The 25774-nt window shown below is 42.5% G+C and overlaps 1 protein-coding gene across 1 annotated transcript in view; it reads left to right on the forward strand.

The window, feature by feature from the left end:
* LOC126298990 (mucin-3A-like) overlaps positions 1-25774 on the forward strand; it is a 258596-nt gene that overhangs the window by 209948 nt on the left and 22874 nt on the right. Inside the window, exons 3-4 of the mRNA XM_049990613.1 lie at positions 10538-10590; positions 21888-22056. Coding sequence (XP_049846570.1) covers positions 10538-10590; positions 21888-22056 — 222 coding nt within the window. The remainder of the gene's footprint in view (positions 1-10537; positions 10591-21887; positions 22057-25774) is intronic.

The following is a 25774-nucleotide window of genomic DNA, read 5'->3' on the forward strand; positions in this document are numbered from 1 at the left end:
AACTGACTTTATACCGTCAACCTTGTGCTGCTGACCAGACGCTTCTTTCACAACTGACCATATGACTTTAATTTTATCCCGTGAATTAGCTATTCTATTTGCATACCACATACTTTTTGCCTTGCTAATAACATTTTTAAGCACCTTACAATACTGTTTGTAATGGGCTACTGTAGCTTGATTGTGACTACTTCTAACATTTTGATATAATTCCCGCATTGTTCTACATGATATATTTATCGTACTAGTCAGCCAACCGGGCTGTCCATTACTGATAGTACCCCGTTTAGAATGTTATAATGGAAAGCAGCTCTCAAAGAGCATGAGAAATGTGTTATGGAAAGCATTGTATTTATCATCTATATTATCGGCACTATAAACATTTTGCCACTCTTGTTGCTTGACAAGTTTTGAAAAACTCTCTATTGCTGTTGGATTAACTTTCCTACGTAGTTTGTATTTAAATACGACATTGGTTAGAGTACAAAAACCTTTTAGTGTTAAAATTTGTGCATCGTGGTCTGAAAGGCCATTCACCCTTTTACTAACAGAATGCCCATCTAGTAATGAAGAATGAATAAAAATATTGTCTATGACTGTGCTATTGTTCCCCTGCACCCTAGTTGGAAAAAACACAGTTTGCATCAGATCATATGAATTTAGGGGATCTGCCAACATCCTTTTTCTTGCACAATCATGTACAAAATTAACATTGAAGTCACCACATAGAACTACTTTCTGGTACTTCCTACAAAGTGAATCAAGAACCCTCTCTAGCTTAAGCAAAAATGCTCTGAAGTCGGAGTTAGGGGACCTATAAACAACAGCAATTACAAGTTTAGTTTCACTAAAGTCAACTAATGCTTTACAACTTTCAAATACCTGTTCAGTGCAGTGTCGTGATATATCTATGGACTCAAATGAAATACTGTTTTTTACGTCAGAGCCACTCCCCCACCCCGCAAGGAACTCCTTGAGAAACAGCCAGCTAATCTGTAGCCTGGTAAAGGAAGCCTCTGAATTATCAAATTATTTAAGTGGTGCTCTGATCTACCAATAATTTCAGAGTTAACATCTGTTAGCAGTTCACTAACTTTATCTCTAATACCTCTTATGTTTTGATGCAATATTGGAGCAATGTTTATGACGCAGTAAATAGCGCCTTTTTACTTTATCCTTTGTTTCTTGTTATCTGGCTAAGTACAAATATTATCGAAAATTATTTTTCTCGTCAAAAATTCTGACTTTTCCACTGTTGAAGTAACTGTCATTAAAACACGTTTATCTGTTCAATTTTTTATTTATGTGTAGTGTAGGCTTTTTCTCTGTAAAACGTAATTACCTTTTTAGTTTCTGGTATTTCTTTTCTATTGCAGATCCCTAATTATAAAAATACCACGACCTCGCCTAATCTTTTCAATGTGTCGCGAAAACAAAGTAAACAACACAATAAAGGCGAGAAAGCTGAAAATTTCATTCTATAATAGGAGTGAACTCGATCTGAAGAGGCTAACTTCAGATGTTGGGAGACGCCGCCACAGTCCCCTGTTTGTACGCATGCGCAGTGTGCAGCTTTCTTTGATATTTAGTACTCCACTCTTGCCACAAACTATAGATCACTCAAGTCACAGAAACACTTGCGACGTGGCTGGCTGGCGCACGGACTTCGTGTAGTCGACTTTGACAAGAGTGTCACCCGCGTGCAACGGGCTCGAAGCCGTCTTTTGAGATTTATTTAACGACGTTGCCTTTAAGACATCTCGTCGTCCATTTGATTGGTTTACGACTCTGTCATCACGAGTGCCGGCAATGAGCGGACGCGGCAATAAGCAGCCGTCACTGTCGTTCCGTTGCTCGTCCTCGGTTGCCCGCTATGACGAACGAGTCGTTACTCGCCTGCCGGCGCCGCCAAGGCACCAAAGCCGAGAAATCGCCGCCTGCTGTGAGCCGCCGTCGTCACCGCTAAGCTGGGGTCGATGCCTTGTCAGACGCACGAGCCAACTGCACCGGAGCGCTCACACGAATTACGCTCCACTCACACTAATGAGGCGCTATCATTCGTGCCGTGAGTTAGAATTCCAATGTTCGGACGCTTCTCCCCTGAATATACGAGGAGAATTCGTAAAAATTTAATTATCACATCGGAAAAATTAAGTCACCTAATTAATTTTCGTCGTTTGCAGGTACATACCTGCTGACCTGGTACACTGACACCCTCATGCCAAAGTACCGTAGCACGCCACTAGAGGAGTCACAGTAAAATGGTGCCGCACATCGATAGAGTGGAATATCGTGCTGTAATTCGTTTTCGGAAATAGCAAAATTGTTGCAGCTATTTCAGGCCAACCCAGGATGCCAAATAACTACTTCGGCATGGCTTGACACAACTGAAACACTACTGCTGCTGTTGATAACGAATTACCTCACGATAATCCACTTCATTAATGGCGGCGCCATTTTATTGTGGCTTCTTTAACGGCACGTGAGTCCACGGTGGTGCGAAGATTCCAGTATATACCGGAACTGCAGACATGTAACCACAAACAAACAGAATAACGTAAAATTATTTTTTCGAGGTGATAATTAAAATTTTGTGACCACACCTCGTACAAGGGGAATTTTAAATGTTCTCGGCCAAGCGTAGAGGTGGCTTCAATGACGCGCTAGATGCCTAAAATACCTTGCTGGGCACATTATTTTACTGACGTTGGGGAGTCTAGCTGCAACAGTAACAGGCGAGTATTAAAAGGAATCTGTTGTGAAGCCACAGTTCGTCTGTATAACGGTATCAGTCCGGAAAATATGACCCACCAGTTCTCCAGATGTGTGCTTTATTTAATTTAAAAACACAGCATATTTTGAAAAGACGTAACCCCATCATCAAGTTCTTAAAAATACTATGCCATGCTATAATCATAAATGGAATCGTGTCTTTCTAAAACAAGTTGCGTTTCTAAATTAAATACAGCACACATCTAGGCAACTGGTGCGTTATATTCTTCATACAGCTTAAGTTCTTTTGGTATGTTGTTTAGAGGCGAGGTCTCACTTCCGGGTCCTGCGCCTTTGCGCAAGAAGACTGCAAATTTCCTTGTCATTTGCTGTGTAGAATGCTTTCGCTCCCACAAAACGCCTGATGAGGTCAGGCCTTCGTAGATAATTAACTGATGAAAGGTGCATACTTAGTCAGATGTTAGTAAGGGAAGGAGGTATGTGTAACGTTCTTTCAGTTATGTTAGTGCCAATGTTCCAGGAGTTGGTTCATAGGAAACAACATTGCTCATTTCTGTTTAATTAATTTCAATTATTGTACCTGTCTCTGGCATTTCACTTGCAATCATTTCTCTCTCTTAATCGTCTTTAAATATAGCAAACTTGTAGCATCCCAAAGTGCAGCAGCCGTCACGTCATGTCAGTCCGGTAGGCGCTGCCCCATACACCTCAAGTTGCAGGCGATGTGCAAGCCACGTGCCTCACTTATTGCCCAGCATCGCGCACACGGCACACGCAGTCTGTTTCACATTTTTATGCGGCTGCTGTTACGAGCGGCACTGTATCTACCTTCATTTCATTCCTCCCCGTCTCTCAGCACAGTACCGGTGAAGTGAATTGTGTACGAATGCTAGCACGAGTTTCAACTTAACTGGGTTTGAAAAGAAGAATACATTAAATTCACCCATTGTCTATAGATTACGAAAAGCCTGCGTCGTTTCGCATAAATTTATGTTTGACAGAGACGGCTATGAAGCTGAAGACACATCTTCGTTAACGGGCTTGAACAAGTGCAGGCAGCTGGACAGGTACACCGAGAAATTTCAACAAATAATCCGAAGAACATAATGATGGATTACTGTTTCACTTCTTTTGGGTCCGTAAACTGGCAGTTTTCCAAATCAGAATTGTAGAACTGGTTACACAGGGGAAAGATTTTAATAAACAAAGGTGAAAGTCAATGGCGTACTTTATAATTCTGAAGACGAACTACAAAAGTCGATTCATCTTTTAAACGTAATTGGAGAGGATTATAATTCTGAGAGAGCATTATATAAAACTGAGGCTCGCTGTGTGTTTTGGTTTCATGAAACGAACTCTGCTGCAACTGTTCGGCTTGAATTTCACACCGAACACGCTAAAGAACCTCCAAATAGGCCTACAATTTACTCTTGGCACAATAACGTTGTCGAGATGGGTTGTTCACTACAACACAATAAATCAGCAAGTCGCCCGTGTTGATGATTACATCGAACTGGTTAGGGACAGCTTTGTCCGCAGTCATCAAAAATCAACGCGACATGCGTCTCGCGAGACTGGCATTCCACAAAGGTTATTTGGAGAGTACTGCATAGACGTTTACACTTGAAACCGTACAGATCCACAATGACACAGCACATTAGTGATGCAAATAAGATGGCTCGTGGGGAATTCCGTGCGGAAATGTTGCCTCGGATAGGTGACGACGAGATATTCTTGAACACAATAATCTTTAGCGATAAGTCAAAATTTCAAATCAGTGGCACAGTGAATATGGGGCAGCGAAGCTCCCCATAAAACCCTAGAACACGTTCGTGACAGCCCCAAAATTAATATTGGGTGATCAAAAAGTCAGTATAAATTTGAAAACTGAATAAATCACGGAATAATGTAGATGGAGAGGTACAAATTGACACACATGCTTGGAATGACATGGGGTTTTATTAGAACCAAAAAATACAAACGTTCAAAAAATATCCGACAGATGGCGCTTAATCTGATCAGAATAGTAACAATTAGCATAACAAAGTACGACAAAGCAATGATGATGTTCTTTACAGGAAATGCTCAATATGTCCACCATCATTCCTCAACAATAGCTGTAGTCGAGGAATAACGTTGTGAACAGCACTGTAAAGCATGTACGGAGTTATGGTGAGGCATTGGCGTCGGATGTTGTCTTTCAGCATCCCTAGAGATGTCGGTCGATCACGATACACTTGCGACTTCAGGTAACCCCAAAGCCAATAATCGCACGGACTGAGGTCTGGGGACCTGGGAGGCCAAGCATGACGAAAGTGGAGGCTGAGCACACGATCATCACCTAACAAAGCGCGCAAGAGATCTTTCATGCGTCTGTCAATATGGGGTGTTTCTTTTTGGTTATAATAAAACTTGATGTCATTCCAAGCATGTGTGTCAATTTTTACCTCTCTATCTAAATTATTCCGTGGTTTATTAAGTTTTCAAATTTATACTGACTTTTTGATCACCCGGTATATCTGGTGTGCTTAGCACGCTGAAAGTATACGGCCCTTTATTCTTCATGGAGAAAACTGTCACTGGTATTATGTATTTCGATATGCTGCAAAACGTTTTAACTCCACAAATAGATGAATGTTACTGATATGGGATGGTTTACTACCACCAAGACGGTGCACCACCTCATTTCCTCACGAAAGTTCGAGGTTTCCCGGTAATCGCTTCCAAGGTCGGTGGATTGGGCGTGAAGGGCTAATCGCATGGCTATCTCGCCCTCAGGCTGGACGTCACTGGATTCCTTTCTGTGGGGTTTCATTAAAGACCGTGTGTATGTTCCTCCCTTACCAAAGAATTTAGCTGACGTGAAAAATCGTTACAAAAGTGACGCCCGATCTGTTGCAATGAGTGTGGGAAGAAGTTAATTGCCGATGGGATGTTTGCCCCATCACAAATGGTAGTCACATCGAACCAAAATGACACTTGACACTTTTATGTGAAACTTGAGGTTGTTTGCTACAAAATGACAGTTCTACCGATTCTGTAAGATATTCCAATAAATTTCTCTATAATTCAAAAGTTGTAAAGTTCTTTTTGACTCACACGGTAGCTTGTGCGGATCAGCATAATGCCAATTTGCGCAGCCCAGCTACAAAGTGGTTCAAATGGCCCTGAGCACTATGGGACTTAACTTCTGAGGTCATCAGTCCCCTAGAACTTAGAACTACTTAAACCTAACTAACCTAAGGACATCACACACATCCATGCCCGAGTCAAGATTCGAATCTGCGACCTTAGCGGTCGAGCGGTTCCAGATAACGGCCGGCCAGGAACAGCAGAGGGCCTATGACACTACCTTGCGGAACGCCAGATATCACTTCTGTTCTACTCGATGAGTAGATCACTACGAACTGTGACATCTTTGTAAGACTAATTAAAAATAACAAAGTTATTATTTCTTAGCAATTACGATAGAGTGATTTGTGATGCCTTTCGAGGTGCGACAGTGTGCCTTAGTGTTCGTAAAACCGGGAACGTGTGCTTGCGGCCCTGTGAGCATGGCTGTTGTCGCCTTGGAAAAAGGGAGTGTCATCAGCATACTCATTATAAGATGTAAATGAAAGGGCAACACTCGGTCGCTGAGAAAGTCGAAATAAACATCCTCGTTCATGTTCACAGTGATCTGCAAGGGCAGTCCCATAGTACGGTATGAAAAACGCTCGCAGAACATCACAGAAGCACCTCCGGATTGAAGATGAGATGCGTAGATTGAATAACTTATGGGGATATACTGAATAGAATAGCGGAGAAAAGAACTTCAAGGCACAACTTGTGTAAAAGATGGAATTGGTTGATAGGACACATCCAACTGTAGAGTGAGACCAAGGCTTGATTGAATACACTGAGCACGTTCAAATGCAGGTTGCAGCGGTTATTCAGAGGTGAAGAGGCTTGCAGAGGATAGGCTAATGTTGAGATCTGCACCAAACCAGTTTTCGGACTGAAGACCATAACAACAAAAACATTATGTGATGTAAAACTTAACGAGTAAGAATAAAATTGTAACCGAAGAACAAGCAACATAAGCTCAAGGGCAAAAATAGTCAAGTTCACCCTAATGGTGTGTAACACTTCTTCCATGGGTCCCTATAAGAGAGGGAGTTCACTGTGCAACGGGCAACATGTTTAAATGTCGCAGACACCAATGTCAGATCATTACAACCACAGCAGTTCACATTCAGGGTAACAGCCTGAAAAGCTTGTAAGTGTGTTGCAGAGTTATGTTGAGAAATAACTCTTAGTACAAAAATTCGATACGTTGCGCCGTCTCCGAGTTAATTAGCATTGAACTTAGCCAATCAGGCCGTTGCGCACGCAAATTCAAGTGGCGTTCCACATAAAATAATGTCAGTTGTTCTCATAGCACACAAGACTGCTCAGTCTTCGGTAACGGTTCTATACTTACTACCTCCCTTGCCCAATTTTTATATCGCTCTCTTGTTCGGTTTTAGGAAACCTAACGAAGAACACGTTTGGCGACACCGTCTATGGCGGGCCGTTTGAATTTGCGCGTCAAAACCGCCTAATTGACTGACTTCAATGTTAATTAAATCGGAAACGGCGCAATTGGAATTTTTTCTTATGAGCACAACTCACCCTGCAACACCCTTACAAGCTTTTCAGATCACCCTGTAGCCCTGTTTTTGCTACATCAAATGTATTCGCGCTTCCGTATTTCGTCACAACCTGTACTCGTACACACATTATGTAATTACCGCACAGGGGAGGAAATTTTAAGTGAGAGCCGCTACCTGGTATCGGCTGATAAATACAATATTGTAGTGCCTATGTGGTTAAGAAGGACGATGCAATGTTGTTCCTTCGGACATGCATTCATATCCGTAGTAACAGGCTCTGCGGCAGCTACAGCCGTTGTCAAATACATGAACCACATTCGCATATCCGGAGGAATATTGCATCGGTCTCGTAACAACACAGGCACTGCAATATCCTGTGTCGGCGAGTTTGCGTGAATACCGTCTCCAACGTTAGATTAGTTTTGTAACCAGACCAAGAAATCTTTAATGACGTTCGAATCCAAGATTTTTCGAGTCAACGCAGAAATTACACACAGTACTACAAACATAAACCTGTGGGACGCCTTGGAAATAACCGACTCCAAATCAGCTAATCGTACGGACTCGTCACAGAGAGAAACTGAATATTATTTATCGCACATCATAATCATAAACAAAATTTAAGACCTTTCATCCACACTGTTGAAGCTACACTCCTGGAAATTGAAATAAGAACACCGTGAATTCATTGTCCCAGGAAGGGGAAACTTTATTGACACATTCCTGGGGTCAGATACATCACATGATCACAATGACAGAACCACAGGCACATAGACACAGGCAACAGAGCATGCACAATGTCGGCACTAGTACAGTGTATATTTACCTTTCGCAGCAATGCAGGCTGCTATTCTCCCATGGAGACGATTGTAGAGATGCTGGATGTAGTCCTATGGAACGGCTTGCCATGCCATTTCCACCTGGCGCCTCAGTTGGACCAGCGTTCGTGCTGGACGTGCAGACCGCGTGAGACGACGCTTCATCCAGTCCCAAACATGCTCAATGGGGGACAGATCCGGAGATCTTGCTGGCCAGGGTAGTTGACTTACACCTTCTAGAGCACGTTGGGTGGCACGGGAGACATGCGGACGTGCATTGTCCTGTTGGAAAAGCAAGTTCCCTTGCCGGTCTAGGAATGGTAGAACGATGGGTTCGATGACGGTTTGGATGTACCGTGCACTATTCAGTGTCCCCTCGACGATCACCAGAGGTGTATGGCCAGTGTAGGAGATCGCTCCCCACACCATGATGCCGGGTGTTGGCCCTGTGTGCCTCGGTCGTATGCAGTCCTGATTGTGGCGCTCACTTGCACGGCGCCAAACACGCATACGACCATCAATGGCACCAAGGCAGAAGCGACTCTCATCGCTGAAGACGACACGTCTCCATTCGTCCCTCCATTCACGCCTGTCGCGACACCACTGGAGGCGGGCTGCACGATGTTGGGGCGTGAGCGGAAGACGGCCTAACGGTGTGCGGGACCGTAGCCCAGCTTCATGGAGACGGTTGCGAATGGTCCTCGCCGATACCCCAGGAGCAACAGTGTCCCTAATTTGCTGGGAAGTGGCGGTGCGGTCCCCTACGGCACTGCGTAGGATCCTACGGTCTTGGCGTGCATCTGTGCGTCGCTGCGGTCCGGTCCCAGGTCGACGGGCACGTGCACCTTTCGCCGACCACTGGCGACAACATCGATGTACTGTGGAGACCTCACGCCCCACGTGTTGAGCAATTCGGCGGTACGTCCACCCTGCCTCCCGCATGCCCACTATACGCCCTCGCTCAAAGTCCGTCAACTGCACATACGGTTCACGTCCACGCTGTCGCGGCATGCTACCAGTGTTAAAGACTGCGATGGAGCTCCGTATGCCTCGGCAAACTGGCTGACACTGACGGCGGCGGTGCACAAATGCTGCGCAGCTAGCGCCATTCGACGGCCAACACCTCGGTTCCTGGTGTGTCCGCTGTGCCGTGCGTGTGATCATTGCTTGTACAGCCCTCTCGCAGTGTCCGGAGCAAGTATGGTGGGTCTGACACACCGGTGTCAATGTGTTCTTGTTTCCATTTCCAGGAGTGTATTTCACTTATCAAAAACATGAGGATTACAAACAACAAAACATGTGGATTACAAACAACAAAAACATGAGTATCAATGAAATCGGACCGGAAATGCGTGACAGCGTGTCTCTGATTCAATAGATACACAGAAAAAGTTTTACACTGCTCCTTATGGTGTAACAAAACATTATCTGTAGCGTAATAACGTAGTTACATTATTAGTGTCAAACATTAATACTTTATTTGTATCACTACTCGTCAGATGTAACATAAAATATGTTTCTCTGATGGCTCTTTCTTGATGAGCAACCTTTTGTTCATTATCGTACATAACTACAAAATTAGCAATACTAGTAAATAACTTTGTTAACGCATGTATAGGCGTTCAGTTTTATAATAATGTTACTTTAATTTCCTTGTAAGTAAATAAAATATGGATGTACCCCGTCTGTCCACAAACTGCGAGACTCATTTTATTACTGACGTGGACAACTGCGTCGATTTAAATGAAAAACACAACGCGGACAGTTCTTTTCTGAAAAAAAAATCGTCATAGGTGGCGAGATTTGGTGTTATCAATTCAAACCTTAAATAAACGACGAACTGTAGATATTCACGTGAAGGGTATACCCTCTGATGCAGCCAACGTGACGCGCTTATTGAACAACATCCCAAAGAATGACTTTTCTTGCCGATTCACATGGTTGCATGAAAGTTCTGTGTGTGGTACTCAAGTGGAGGATACTGAGTAGAGCACACGAACCATTCAAACCACCATCTCAACGTTTCTCTATTTTCCGGTTGATGATATTCTCCAATCTGATTATAGAACTTAGTAAGTAGTTTCTGCAAGAATTTTATAAAGTCCATGTCTTGTGTATGTGAAAAATGACAATTTGCACCGCGATTCAGACTCCACGTCAAACTGTACTCTGGCTGGGGATCTGATTTTCAGCCCGAAGGCAGTCCGGTACCATCGCCAGCACGATAATGTGTAGTACAGCAATGTGGTGTTCAAATCAACTTTTGACTCGATGGCAGTTTCACTTTTTAAAAAGTAGTCTTATATGTATTTTTATAAACTACTGATTACCAATATGTTTATCTGCTTTCAGGGTTGTCGTGTTACGTGCACTGCCTACGCAATGTTTCCGGCAGACACCACACGGTAAGTTCCTAAAGATTTGTTTGTATCCACTAAGTGAACTTCATGCATGACACCAGAGAAAAGAAAGCTTCACATATCTCATTACAAAACGGTATGCAGTTGGCATCATGATTTTACACTTCCTGTAAAATTTGAAGGATTCCGTACCATTGATGAAAGATTATAGGGCTCCGTCGACATCGAGGTAATTAGAGGAGGAGTCCAGTTTTCACTGCAAAAAGTCGAGGAAGGAAATCGGAGGTGAGCTTGTTTATAAATCTAAATCTGAATTTCAGTAAGAGGGTTTGAAATCCCACTACTCTCCAATATGAGTCCATTGTGTCACCTCGGTCGGATAGTTGAGTAACTTGTCAAAATTGTTAACTTCATATGATAAAACTGAGAGAAGTACTGACGCAGTTAATACTGTGTATTCATATTCGAGAGTTTCGTCATTCCAGTCGCAGTCAGCTATTAAAGATTGAAATTTTCCTTTGGTCGTCTAAATAGTGCGAGACGAATTTCATATACATGGCACCGGACAACGTCAGTCCTGTTCTTTATCGTACTTGATTTTCTTGCATAATACTGGATCTGTTATTTGTGTGACATCTTGCTATTTTCAAAAGCTATGAGCGACAGAGACAGTTTTCTACTCTAAAAATAAACGACAGGATAGAATAAGTCTATGACAATCAAGGAACAGGGTTCTCACTTGTATGAAATGTAAGCGCTCGGGACATAACTCTGAATATAATTTTGAACGCGTGCCTCTCTTGGACAGTCCTGTTTTCTTCGTCACACAGTCTCGAATGTACTACGCTAAGACCTGTGGTTGTTGTCGCTTCTTGCTTGTAACATTCCGTATCGGAGACGTCCAAGAAAGTTGCTGCATAGCTTCGGGATATGTGGAGACTCAGTCTCGTGTTTGGCATTTAATATGTCAACCAGAATATGTTTTCCATTCTATGTCCTCTGGCTTAAACTGAGAAAATATAACGAACTTGGGAGGCGCCAGAAATTTGTGTGCTGAGGAATATAATTCATATCCAGTTTTTCTAACAATCGTTTGAATATTAAAACGATAAAGTGATCGTGATTGATACACAACACAGGTACGCCGTTGGTTCTTTTGAGAGACCAACATACCGCTTCAACAGAGAGGGAAGATGGACAGGGTGGCTCCTAGTTGCACAGAGAACCAAACTACCCGATAGGTATTTTGACCATCCACTACAGTAAATTAAAAATATGATGATATGTTCTTTTGTAGTTAATTATAATTTTAAAACTACGACTTTTGACATGAATGAAATACAAAAAAATATCTCTATGAAAATTCTAAATTATATTATTATACAGTAAAATCAGATCGTTGTCACATACCAAAAACTTTGCTAACATAAAATGCTCCATTCTGAGAGCCTTATTCAGTTTTTTTAGCATCATCCCACTTGAAATTCTTAACCTGGTCTAATTTCTTCCAGTTTTCATTAGTTTACAGGCAATGCGTGGCTTACTATACAGTTCTTCCTTAATGGTTCTCATAAAACGCAATATTCCGTGTAAAAGCACTGACGCACAGTTTCAGAGAAAAGTAAGTTTCAGACACAGTGCGTGACCACAGCATCCGCGCATTATTAGTAGCAGCATCATTTTATGGGTAATATCTGCTTACCAACCAACTTGATTTGAGCAACTTCCTTTCTCATATGACGAGGAGAACTTCGTTAGCTGAAGTCTATGAAACTGTTTGCTGATCGTGTCTCCATGAGCGTTTTTCCCAGCGGCTCGTACAAAGAACATCTTTTTTGTCATGTCATCGTTACTGAGCCATTTTTCCTTGTACCCGAATAAGTGACGCAACGAGCAATGCAGTATTAGTCTATCTTACTAACGACTAGATTAAATCCTCTATACAATCTCGTGCAAACGCAGTGCTTGCGTAAATGTGCGCACCCCACTCTGAAAAACATAATATCAATTATTATAACATTTATTATGAAACTGGTGAACAGATGCAGGCTACTACGATGTGACACAGCATATTGCTGCAAATGCTGATACAGTCCTGTAAGCAAGACACGGTCAGACTCAGTGTGCTCGTATCGAATTGTTTAGGGTTACTGGACGTCTCATAAACCCTTATTCTCCTCATCAGCATTATAGTGGTACTGATATATGACTGACTCACATCACGCTGCTACCGAGGTAAAAAAAATCGCGTTTATTCTCAGCCGTCTAATGTGGAATAATGGAAATACACTCCTGGAAATGGAAAAAAGAACACATTGACACCGGTGTGTCAGACCCACCATACTTGCTCCGGACACTGCGAGAGGGCTGTACAAGCAATGATCATACGCACGGCACAGAGGACACACCAGGAACCACGGTGTTGGCCGTCGAATGGCGCTAGCTGCGCAGCATTTGTGCACCGCCGCCGTCAGTGTCAGCCAGTTTGCCGTGGCATACGGAGCTCCATCGCAGTCTTTAACACTGGTAGCATGCCGCGACAGCGTGGACGTGAACCGTATGTGCAGTTGCCGGACTTTGAGCGAGGGCGTATAGTGGGCATGCGGGAGGCCGGGTGGACGTACCGCCGAATTGCTCAACACGTGGGGCGTAAGGTCTCCACAGTACATCGATGTTGTCGCCAGTGGTCGGCGGAAGGTGCACGTGCCCGTCGACCTGGGACCGGACCGCAGCGACGCACGGATGCACGCCAAGACCGTAGGATCCTACGAGTGCCGTAGGGGACCGCACCGCCACTTCCCAGCAAATTAGGGACACTGTTGCTCCTGGGGTATCGGCGAGGACCATTCGCAACCGTCTCCATGAAGCTGGGCTACGGTCCCGCACACCGTTAGGCCGTCTTCCGCTCACGCCCCAACATCGTGCAGCCCGCCTCCAGTGGTGTCGCGACAGGCGTGAATGGAGGGACGAATGGAGACGTGTCGTCTTCAGCGATGAGAGTCGCTTCTGCCTTGGTGCCAATGATGGTCGTATGCGTGTTTGGCGCCGTGCAGGTGAGCGCCACAATCAGGACTGCATACGACCGAGGCACACAGGGCCAACACCCGGCATCATGGTGTGGGGAGCGATCTCCTACACTGGCCGTACACCTCTGGTGATCGTCGAGGGGACACTGAATAGTGCACGGTACATCCAAACCGTCATCGAACCCATCGTTCTACCATTCCTAGACCGGCAAGGGAACTTGCTGTTCCAACAGGACAATGCACGTCCGCATGTCTCCCGTGCCACCCAACGTGCTCTAGAAGGTGTAAGTCAACTACCCTGGCCAGCAAGATCTCCGGATCTGTCCCCCATTGAGCATGTTTGGGACTGGATGAAGCGTCGTCTCACGCGGTCTGCACGTCCAGCACGAACGCTGGTCCAACTGAGGCGCTAGGTGGAAATGGCATGGCAAGCCGTTCCACAGGACTACATCCAGCATCTCTACGATCGTCTCCATGGGAGAATAGCAGCCTGCATTGCTGCGAAAGGTGGATATACACTGTACTAGTGCCGACATTGTGCATGCTCTGTTGCCTGTGTCTATGTGCCTGTGGTTCTGTGAGTGTGATCATGTGATGTATCTGACCCCAGGAATGTGTCAATAAAGTTTCCCCTTCCTGGGACAATGAATTCACGGTGTTCTTATTTCAGTTTCCAGGAGTGTATATCTACAAAGGTAAAGAAGACATATTTAAGCCTGGTGAGAGTAATAAGGCAGTGTTTTCGCGCTCGTGACTTATGCTCAGTCCACCTCCTGTCGCTTCTGTTTGTTTCTTTTCAGAGTAGCATACCTTAATAGTTGTCTCTGCCCGCTCTAGTGATAACTGCTCCATTTCAAGCCTCGTATAAGCCGTAGAACTACGTCAACTGTCGAGGACACTAAAGGCGGCCAAGCATGTAACTGATCGCTTTACAAGCACGTGGCTCGAACGTGCTTGTACAATCATCACTTTGTTTACCAAAAGATTGCCGAGCACAAACGACGATTCGCTGGATGTGGCAGACGTTTTGCTTGTATCACGAAGGAAATAGGAAATGTGATATGTGGAGTAAAGAGTGGTTAAAGAAACGAAAATATTATTCCCATATTACCTGTTCGCAGTAGAGGCGCTACGGAACCTGTCTCACAGTTCTACTGTTTCTCTTCTCTTCCCCTCCTCTCCCCCCCCCCCCCCCTACTCTCCCCCAGGTAATACCCTGTTGCACACTTTGGGTTGACCTATATTACAGCAAGCGCTTTCTACAGAATGTATTTTAACAGGACCGAATAAAAATTAAATCAAATCACTGACTAATGCTTGCACGAGCCTTCCTATTTAAGGTGCACACGGTCGATCACGCACGCGATTGAACGCTTGCACAAGCATGCTTCATCAAAATTCTATCAAGTATCAAACTGCTTGTAGAATCCTGCAGCTTTCAGGAATTTGTGGTACACACGCTCAAGCATGCTCGGGCGAGCACACTTGCGAAAGCGTGCTTGTCTAGCATGCAGTGATGTGGTTGGCCGCCTTAACGCACGCTAGGGTGATGGCCCTCTTCTCAGCAGATGTCGGTTCGAATCTTGTTTGTGGAACTAATTTCTAAGACCATTATTTGACAAAAAAGGTGGGAAGGGTTGGTGGTGTAATGTTTCTGATTATCAGCGCCAGTGCCAATGTCCCGTATTAAATCTCGAGAGTGATTCATGGGGTGACAGTATGTCACTGTTCACCGTAAGGTGTCCTTCAGATGGGAGCGTTAAGATCAGTGATCCCCTAGGTGTTTTCTGGAGGAGTGAGCTGTGTGCTGGTATGACACATAACATGTCGGAAGGAGACCACGACAACCCAACGGGACTCGGCTCAGCAACGCGCGATTCGCGTGATGTGAGAGTTGGGTATCTACATTTACACGAATACTCTACAATACACACTGAAGCGCCTGGCAGAGGCTCATAGAACCACTTACAGACTTCTTATAGACAGTTCGAAGTACGAGGCCGAATTTGACAAGAACACGATCCTGCTTTCTAAATTATGTCTTAAACTGTCTACTTCCCATTTTCACCTCTTCAAACATAACTAGGGCAGCGAGGTAGTATTACTTTATTTTAATAAATCTTCCTCACAGCTGCTCCATTGTCTACTACCTTTTTTGATGACAACATCTGATTTACAATTATTTCTATATACATTGCTGAACCGCTGTCTACACGCAACAGAAAAAGAGAAATTTTTGGTTGCTCGCCACCGAGGTCATTTGCCCATGAAATCTTAAAAATGCAAGTTGATGTAGGTCGGATATTCCAAACTTCATCAGACTGTGCCCCTTGTTTCTACTATATTAAGTGAAAATACTTGCAAGTAAGAAAGTAATTGGTTGCATCATAGCGAACCATTTGATCGTACAGTCATTACGTAGGTGTAAGAATTATGTGTCTAGTTGTTGTTAAAGTTTAGATGTTGCCACAGGGGCAGCCAGAAACGTTAACAGACTGTAATCAGAAAGAGAATGAACAATGAGGTGACAGTTTAAAAACAGTAGATCCGGAATATGATCCTTTGAAGGAAGCATGAAAGCAAGCATTATGAGCTGTCGACAGCGCTGAACTACCAGCAACAGCGGGTTCCGACATCCACCAGGCTGCAACGGACGTACCAGTAACACTGGCTGTAGATTATCTCACAGCTTCCTGCTATATGTAAACAATAACATCAGGGTCTTTTTGGTTGCAGTCAACTGCGCATGACGTGTAAGTTAGGTTGTGCTAATGTCTCGTCTTTCGAAGTTAAATCGTTTTGTTTCTACAAAGAGCAGTAACACATAACAAAAAATAAACATTATAAACATTACAAGCGAATCATCAACGTAACCGACCTTGCCTCCAAGGAAGAGACCGGTGATTCTCTGCTGCTACGTGACATTCTCAGTACTTTAAAAACAAGTTGTGAACATCTACATAAGGACAAAATAAGGTGTGAAATCTGTAACAGAGAAAGCTGTACAGAACAAAAATGAATGGAAGAAACATCTTCTGCTTATGTCGGAGGTTAGGATCCTAAAACAAGACTTGTATTATAAACATTCGCTTAGAAAATCAGTGGGAACAAAACGGCGAATCTGAAACAGGTTTACCCCAACCGCTACCCGAAAAGCCAGAAGAAGACATTAATGAATTAACATGTAAAATACGGGCTGTTCAAAAAGTCTCTCCGGAGGTTAGGATCCTAAAACAAGACTTATATTATAAACATTCGCTTAGAAAATCAGTGGGAACAAAACGGTGAATCTGAAACAGGTTTACCCCAACCTCTACCCGAAAAGCCAGAAGAAGAAGAAGACATTAATGAATTAAAATGTAAAATACGGGCTGTTCAAAAAGTCTCTCCGCAGTGCCGTATGATTGTTAGCCGCGCGTGCCGTATGCCGCAGTGAATGTACCGAAATGAAACTCAGTGAAATACAAGTTACTAATTTATTGAATATTAATTTTTACTTACAAATTTTCACGTTAAATGTTGAAAGTGTCCCCCTTATTGTTGAATGTACAATTCAATTCGTCTAGTCATGTTTCCAAACACAAGCTGTAGCATTTCTTCTGTAACAGAGGCAGTGAAAGTGGATATTGCAGTTTTCAATGCATCGATGGATTTTGGACGGTTTTTATGGAGTTGCTTTCGCCACACCCTATAAGAAAAAGTCAGGTGGTGTTAGGTCATACCAAAGTCCCTGTGAAATTATGCGATCACCAAAAACATCAGCAAGCAGTGACACTGAAACGCGAGCTGTATGCGCGGTTGTACTATCTTGTTGAAAATAACTGTTCAGTATTTCACTTGACACAAGTTCTCCTTTGAATGGGTGCAGAACATGACTGCAGTGTCGTTGTGCGCTTATTGTTTAGTTGAAAAACCCAGGCAGCCGAACAGTCGCAGGGCTCGCTCGGCTAACAATCATACGGCACTGCGGGGAGACTTTTAGAACACCCCGTATAAGTTAAATTTATGATACCTTCTTATTTAAGTCATTGACCACACACAGGACAGTGTTCGCAGAAATTATTTTCTATAATGCGTGATTTGGAATTACAGCTCTTATCATTATGCACACCGAGAACTTATGAACTTTCAGTTTTAAATAGCGTAATGGTTAACATCTTTCACTTGGAAACAATTTAAGCATTATTGTATGAAAGTAGGGAAAACAGAAGCTGAAGCCAGACGCTAGATAAATTTTGGAATACCTTTCCAGATAACCGCTGATTCAGTTTTAGTGATCGTAAGATCCTATGACTAAATTAATTACAAGATGGGCAGAAATTAAGAAGATATCCATACGAGTCAGAATCTGTAGTCTTCAATATTGGCTGAACGTGAGAAGTTTCTGCACTTGCTACGTTCCAGGATCAGGGGTAAGCTATATCGGCTGATACGTCCGTTACAAGCATACAACCTAGTAAAAAAAGAAAAAAAGGCAGATGTAAAGCATTACGTATTTCTGATGATGCACACATCTCCCTAATTATTTTTTCAGCCTGCGAAGGACCCAATTTCGATTTCGAAATTGTAATTATCTTCAACGATGCAAAGTGTGAGCGCTATTACATCTCACAAAAGGCGGTGATGACCTGACATTTTCCTGTTCGTTTTTGTAGAAATGCCTTGGCAACATGTTGCAGCAGTTAAATTCCGTCACAAAACTTATTACAGCCACACTGCACACACTGCGTAGTTACACAGATCGTTTAAAGGCGCTGCAAAGCGAAAACCTTGAAAGGTACAAGCACCATCGCTCGGAATTATTACGAAGTGATTAGAAAGCATTAGCTGTATCCTGTAATCAGTTTGTAGTTACTCCTGCTTTTCGCCTTCAGCGCCTTGATCTTTTCGAAAAGATGAACATCGACATGCGTCGCTAATACGTGCAGCCGGCACACTTGTAGAGCTTGTAAAATCCTCTTTCGTTGGGAAACGCTAGACAAAAAAATTGAACATGTTAACCCAATATTTTTAATTTGATCCGTCTGTGCAAACATCGCCTTAAACTGTGAGATGTATTGTGAAGGAGATACAGATTCCAGTAACATGCGGTAGAAAGGTGTGGATATAACATCTCGCCGGCGTTGAGGTAATTCAATGTTCAAATGTGTGTGAATCGTATGGGACTTAACTGCTAAGGTCATCAGTCCCTAAGCTTACACATTACTTAACCTAAATTACCCTAAGGACAAGCACACACACCCATGCCCGAAGGAGGACTCGAACCTCCGCCGGGACCAGCCGCACAGTCCATGACAGCAGCGCCTTAGACCTAAGGTAATTAAAGACGGATCACCTACTCAACTGAGAAGGATGCGGTAAGGAGTCATCGTAATATGTATAAGGAATCTCAGGATAAAAGTGAAATGATTTAAGAAAACCAGGGAAATTCTGAACCTGGATGGGTGAACAAGGGCCTAACACCTGCCTGTCATCTGTATCAGCTATTGGACTCCTCGCCTCGTCGCGAGTTGACATGAAGGCTTCGTTTCACTGTGACCAGTGAACGACAAAGTGGGCTAGGATTATTTGAAATTTAAGCAGACGAAGTCGATGAGCTATTTAACTTTTAAGAAGAGCTAACGGCGTCTCACATATTTTTAACAAGCTAGCAAATTAAGTACGTGAGATCATTAAAATATGTGGGTGAACTCTGCACGTCAAAAGATGACACAATTTGGTTTAAGATACCGGTACTGTACTTGCATTCAGAAGGACTGGGGCTGATAACCACGTCCGATCATACAGACTTAGGTTTTCCGTGGTTTCTCTGAATTGGTTAATTGCCGGTCCATTTCTTTCCTACCCTCCCCCAGTCTGATGAATTTGTGCTCCATCGGTAATGACCCCGTCCTCTACAAGTTGTTAAACCCTATTCTTCCTTCCTTTCTTCTCTCAGTTTCACTGCGCCAACGGTCCTCCTATTTCTGAATACGCAATTGACTGATATGAGCAGGTGAGACACTCGAATTTCAGCACCGTTGGTGCACAAATGATAGTTTTAGACCAATGCTACTGTGGTAGCAATAGACTTATCTTCGGAAGAGCAACTGCTGTTTTTTCGATTTTTCACTAGAGTATGAAAATAAGTGTAAATGAAGAATTCGGTTTATGGTACCTAAAAACATAATGATTAATGTGAAAACTCTTAAAGCAATTTTATTAACATTTTACATCTTTATTCTTCATGTTTACATATTTATTCCACAACATCGTCACCTCGTGACGAACACATTTCTCCCAACGAGAGGCCAGTTTGTTGATACCGTCACTGTAGAATGTTTGACTTTGTTGGCGGAGCCGCAACCTCACCTCTGCTGCATCACTATCAAAATGAAGTTCTCGAAGGTGGTCTTTATATTTTGGAAACAGGTAAAAATCGGATGGGGCCAAGTCGGGACTGTATGGAGAATGAACGATGACAATGAACACAATGTTACAACTCGGAGCCTTCTAGTGGCAGAGGAGTGCAACTTGCTTCAGCGAAGCGGCACTGTTGACTGTGTGATATGAATGACATGTAATACCTCAACCGATACTGACAACAGAATTAAAAATTCGTAGGAATTACTTTTTAGCACGTCCTCATAGTTCTCCTGCAGTTATATGCCTAAGTTCCACTTTATTTTCATCGCGTTTGTAGTCTGTCTGCAGTTGTATACTAATTTTATGTGTGTTTGTGGGATGCACTGCGGTATCGCAGTTTTTTACTAGTGGAAAGATAATCCTAACAGAAGAAACTGCGTGAGTTTCAGTAAGGTTCTACGCAATTTTCTTAATGACTGGTACAGAATTGAGCTTTCAAAAGACGGAGAGAAGTGGAAACAAAGACCCGCCTGACCTCCGTATAACTCGATTCTGCTCTTAGGAAGTATCGTAGTGTATCTGACATTTGTCGAGGGTCATAGCGGCATTGCACAATGCAGTATTATACTTAGATTATGCCTCTCATTATTTTATCACAAGGTTTACCGACAGTCTTCGCTCCCTGCTAAGTGACATAATGACTTCATTGAGTTGTCTATGAGTCCGATGGAACAAACAGAACATTATGCCTAATAAATACCGGGTGCAATATTTTTATGCTTCCTTTGTTTATTCGGAACCAATGTAAAACGTACGCAATGAACATTTCATAGAAATGTTACAGTATTTATTTAACAGTGCAGCGTCCCTATTACAGTGATGACCTATGCTTTTACATCGCATGTTGCTTAATTAAAATGTAAAATGGACCAGAAGTAATGTAGCACCACCACTGCAGTTGTATGCTTTATTACGTTGTAACGCTTCTGAAGACTGCAACACTTGGAAATAATGTCCCGAGTAAGTCCAAGAGTATACCGCGGTAAGTGGTTACTACTGTACACGTGGGCACATCGGCGTTCTCCTCTTGTGTAATGGGAGGAGACAGTGTTACGGCAAGCTCAGTCACTTTCATACACTGTTTAGAATTCCGTTTTCTAGAAACCACAAACAATTCGGACTGGGATGGGCACATAAATGCTGTCGTGGCATGCAGAGTGGTTAAACGAGGAGTTTTCGGAGGAGTCTTTGCCTCCACCTGTCCTACTGCGATGGTAGCACAAGTGTTAAGCGCTACCGCGGTACCCTCTGTATGGTAACGACATGGCAGCCCGATGTCAAGAGTGATGATTTAGGACAACATTGGATATACAACACACGATCTCGATTTCGACGTATTGAGTAAAATAACCGCTACAATTGGGAGGTTTCACAGCTCGAATTACTGCCCCCTTTTCCACATGCCATATTTCGGCTATCCAATACTTGGCGGCGTGTGGTACGAAATGTATAAACATTCTTAAGGTACCAAAGGTACTCTTGCTCCTTTTTACTCCTTGCTCCTGAAATTCCGCCAACACTACGTGTCTTATATGCAGCTGGCTCCAAACTTGTCCATCGCGGTCCTCCAGAAATGAAGCATTTTATATTTTCCGACTCGTATACAAACAGCATGGAGGAAGATTCCATAAGATATATTTGAGCCATCTTCCGCTCCTCATCGCAACAGTTACAGACTTTAATTGCGGCACATTGGGGATTCATATCGAGTTCTCAGAGCCATAGACAAAACATGCGAGTATCAGTCATATATGTATTTCCTTGTGCCTAATTTGTGTGATGAAGTTCATTTCACTCATATATATCCTTTTTGGTATTGGAATGCTCACAAACTTTAGTGTATTATTTTGCTGTTGTACTCCCGAGCCTGTTGAGTTTGTGTGGCTTATATTGCAGCATTTTGTTTTGCAGGGCAACCTAACCACGGCTGAGCAACTGACACAGATGGCAGAGAGGTTTGGAGCCACGAAGTTCGACGAGCTCGGCACGTCAGACGAGAGTTCCGAGGCGCCGCTCCCAAGTCGGAAAGTCAAACGGCTGGCTTCTGCTGAAGACGAATCAGATTCGGATGTTTACCAAGGTTGGACCTTCCATACTTCTTACAACACGCTCTCCCCAAGCTCAGGGCGGCCAGTGCTTCACGTAACACCACAATCACAAACGATCGATCAGTTTAATATAAATGCGAATACAGATAATATAGATGCGAATACAGAGCTGAAACACATATACGCGAACGTATTATTTCTGGTGCTACTCTATAGCCATTTGTACATTATTATTTGTCATAATTAAGAAAGGGAGATTATAATTTACTGTCTAGCCGATGAAGAAATCATTAGGGACGAATAAGGGAAGGAACTCCATCGTACTCTTTAAAAGAAACAATGCTGGTATTTTCCTTAACCAATCTACAGAAATGCCAGAAAACCTAAATCTGGAACATCGTTCGGGGAGTTGAAGCGCCGTCTTCGCGAATGCGAGTCCAGTCTCACCACTGCGCCGCCTCGATCAGTGTCTTATCACAATTCTGCTACTAAAACGTCGTCACGTGACATTTAGACTATAGTTGTGAGTAGGGTTTCAAGTAATCGGTGTCTGAAGAAAGTCATGAACTTCCACAAAGCTCACACGTTCGTTTGCTCTCAGTTTTGTGTTGTATAACGCCTGTTTTATTTGAGAGAGTTTGGGCTCAAAAATATTGAGAGTTTCTTAACGAACCTGATTCTCTCTGAATGCCTCTTAACCAGCCCGGAAGAACAAAATTCAGTATATAAACGATAAACAATGCACGTTCTCGACTGCTGACACGGAAAAGTTTGCAATAATGGCGTTCTAATTATTTGTCTGAACAGAATGGCGCAGACGGCCTTCCCGGAGACCGAAGCAGTAATTTATTTGTGATTTGGCAGTTTCTTAATTCGTTGCGCCACAGTCATCTTTGCTGAGAAAGTAGAAACCGGTAATTAGCAATTCTGATGTAAGACTCAAGCACAGATAAAAACTCCAGATTTTTTAACAAAATACCTATTCTTAACAGTGTCGAAAAGTGTCTGTTGGAATGAATAGTCTACCGCAACCGTGAAGGAGCCCCTGGCTTGCTACACCAAATACTAAACTGCTTCTGGTTACATTGTGCGGCCTTCAGTAACATAAAACACGCCGGCAAGCTCACTTGAAGCATTGGTGGCAAGCGGACACGTGTAAATAGCATCTCGTAGCGAACATGGGGACAGAACATTGTGGTCGGGCGTGTACCACCTCTCACCACAAAATAGGATGAGGAGAAAGTAAGCCATATGCCTCTGTTCAAAGATGTAATTCAGTTTTTACTGGAAATGGCATTTACCTTACGATCTCACCTGAAATAAACAAAGAAACTTGTGATTATATGGAGAGAGTTCCGCATGAAGGAATATTTCGCAAAGAAAACTGGTGTCGACAAATAGTAGGAAACGTTCCACTGTTGCTCCGTTTTTCAGATCATTAGGAAGATGCTGCAGAGGGAGGCTGTAAATATCTTAACAAAAGGTTACACAGGAGCCAAACAATGACGAGGAAATAGCTGCTGCAATCCATGTATGAAGCACTAAGATATAGAGTACAAGACGAGCTTATAAAAAAAATGTTAATAAGAGGTCACTACTATTCGAACTGTTGTAAGATTAGTGTTTTATTTACGCAATCGTAATTGTGTGATACATTCATCAACCTGAAATTACTCTTCTGCTCTGTAAAATTAACAGTAATAGCAGCACTCGGTCGCAAAAAAGGAGTCTTTTGACTCAAGTTTCGGCACTTCTATGAGTGCCTTCATCAGAAATAAAACGCTGAAATTGGCCAGTAGCATTATTATACAATTATAGGAAAGAAAACAATTAAGTGTAAGTAGTAGCTAGAAGTACAAAAAGGAAACAGTATTTACGTGTCACATATTAAACTAAAAATCAAGCGATAAAGTTTTAGTCACAAAATGTGTAAAACAGACTACATAAAAGCAAGCCACTATGGACTGTTCACATGCGTCGAGCTACAGTAGCATCAGACTGAAGTGCCCGCGTTAGCAATTGCGGACAGGTGAACATTACACCAAGAGTGCAATCTAGTAGCCGCAAATACAAACAGGCTACTTAACATTCAAAATGTAGACAGACGAATGTTAACGATGAATATTATTTTCTACATGAAGTAACAGGCAATCATTTTATCTGACAACAGCAAACACGGTAATGAATTGTCTACATGACAGCTTATAAATACAGTTTAAATGTTGAAAACGCCATTTTAGAGTGAGCTAAAAAACTCAGAGAGCAGAAAAGAATGGTATAACATGAAGTGCAGTTAATATAATCTTTTAAAAAACCAGAGAATTATTAGTCGATTTACGCAAAAAAATATTTCGGTAACTGCACTAGGGAACACGAAATCAAATATCAAGTACCGGCTTTATACCACTGAAAAAGCTTTTATTACGTTATTGTAGATGCTCATTGAGAATGAGACCATCATTAATATTTAAAAATTTATAATTCTTCGAGAACATCTAATCTACGGCCTTTCTTCTCGGAGTACAAAATGCTGATATCGTGAACACTTTGGGTGCGTGATCTGTAATCAGAAGGTGGTCGGAAAAAGATGAATTCTGGGTGCTTGTACCATTTTTTCTTAAAAGATGTTCTTTGTATCTGACTGTAAAGGCACGTCCTGTTTGTCCTATGTAGTAAGAAGAGCAAGTGCGCAAAAAATCTTATGCACAACAGAGTTTTTCAAAGGGGATCAGGTCAATTTTAAATTGTGAATGAATTTTTTTAATACTATTATTGGTTCAAAACGCGACATTACAGTTGAATTTATTATGAAGAAGGCGTTGAATCTGATAGGAGATGGGCCCCAGTAAATAAATAGAGAAGAAGTTCTTCTTTTGGTTGGACTCAATGATAGAGATGCAGGGTGTAGTGACTCTTTCAACAGTTTTCTTTTTAAGGATGTCGTAAACTATGGTAAGTTCGTAAAAAAAGAAAAAGAAAAAAAAGAACCTCTGGTCTATAATTAATATCTTGTGTAGCAATACCGAAGTGTTACACTGAAAAACGAATATTAGATTGGATTAAAGATTATACTACGTGTGTCGTCATTATTTTCAATTGAACACACAGCAAGCATTAGTATCAAGTTTGTGAACTATGTAGAAGTCGTCAATAATTAATATGTCAAAATGCCAGGAAATGCTATCCTATAAACAGAACAGGAAATGTGCAGTGTAGCTACTGGATTAATCTTCTTGAATAAAGGAATATTACTCCATTGTGGTGCTTCCTCTGAACGTACGACACGCTATGGCCAGATGTCTATCTTCAAGCTTTTATCACGTTTAATGCTGCAAGAAATGCAGATACTTTTCATCGATCTTAATAGGCAAATTTTTTATTTACTGCACCCGAAGAGCCACAACTTCTTATCTTGCCACTCGTCATGTGATGTGGAAGCTTCTTCTTGCCATAGCACCTGTTGTTTTCTCCAGCCATCTTTTTCTGGGTCTGCCTCGTTTCTTCCTTTTCGCAGGGATCTATTTCCAAGATATATGTAGCAGTCTCTCCCCTGGTAATCATCTCATGAGGCCATTCCATGATAACTCCTTCTTCTCTACAGCATAGCAAAGGATTTTTCAGATTTCTCTTTATTTCTGTCATCCTATTCTTATCTTGTAAAATCACTTTGCAGAATTGCTTCAAAAAATTTCTATGTGGCTTATTCTTGATTTTAAATTTTTTTATCAGGAATCCATACTTCTGATCCGT

Source organism: Schistocerca gregaria, chromosome X (assembly GCF_023897955.1).
Source record: "Schistocerca gregaria isolate iqSchGreg1 chromosome X, iqSchGreg1.2, whole genome shotgun sequence".
NCBI classification, from domain to species: domain Eukaryota; kingdom Metazoa; phylum Arthropoda; class Insecta; order Orthoptera; family Acrididae; genus Schistocerca; species Schistocerca gregaria.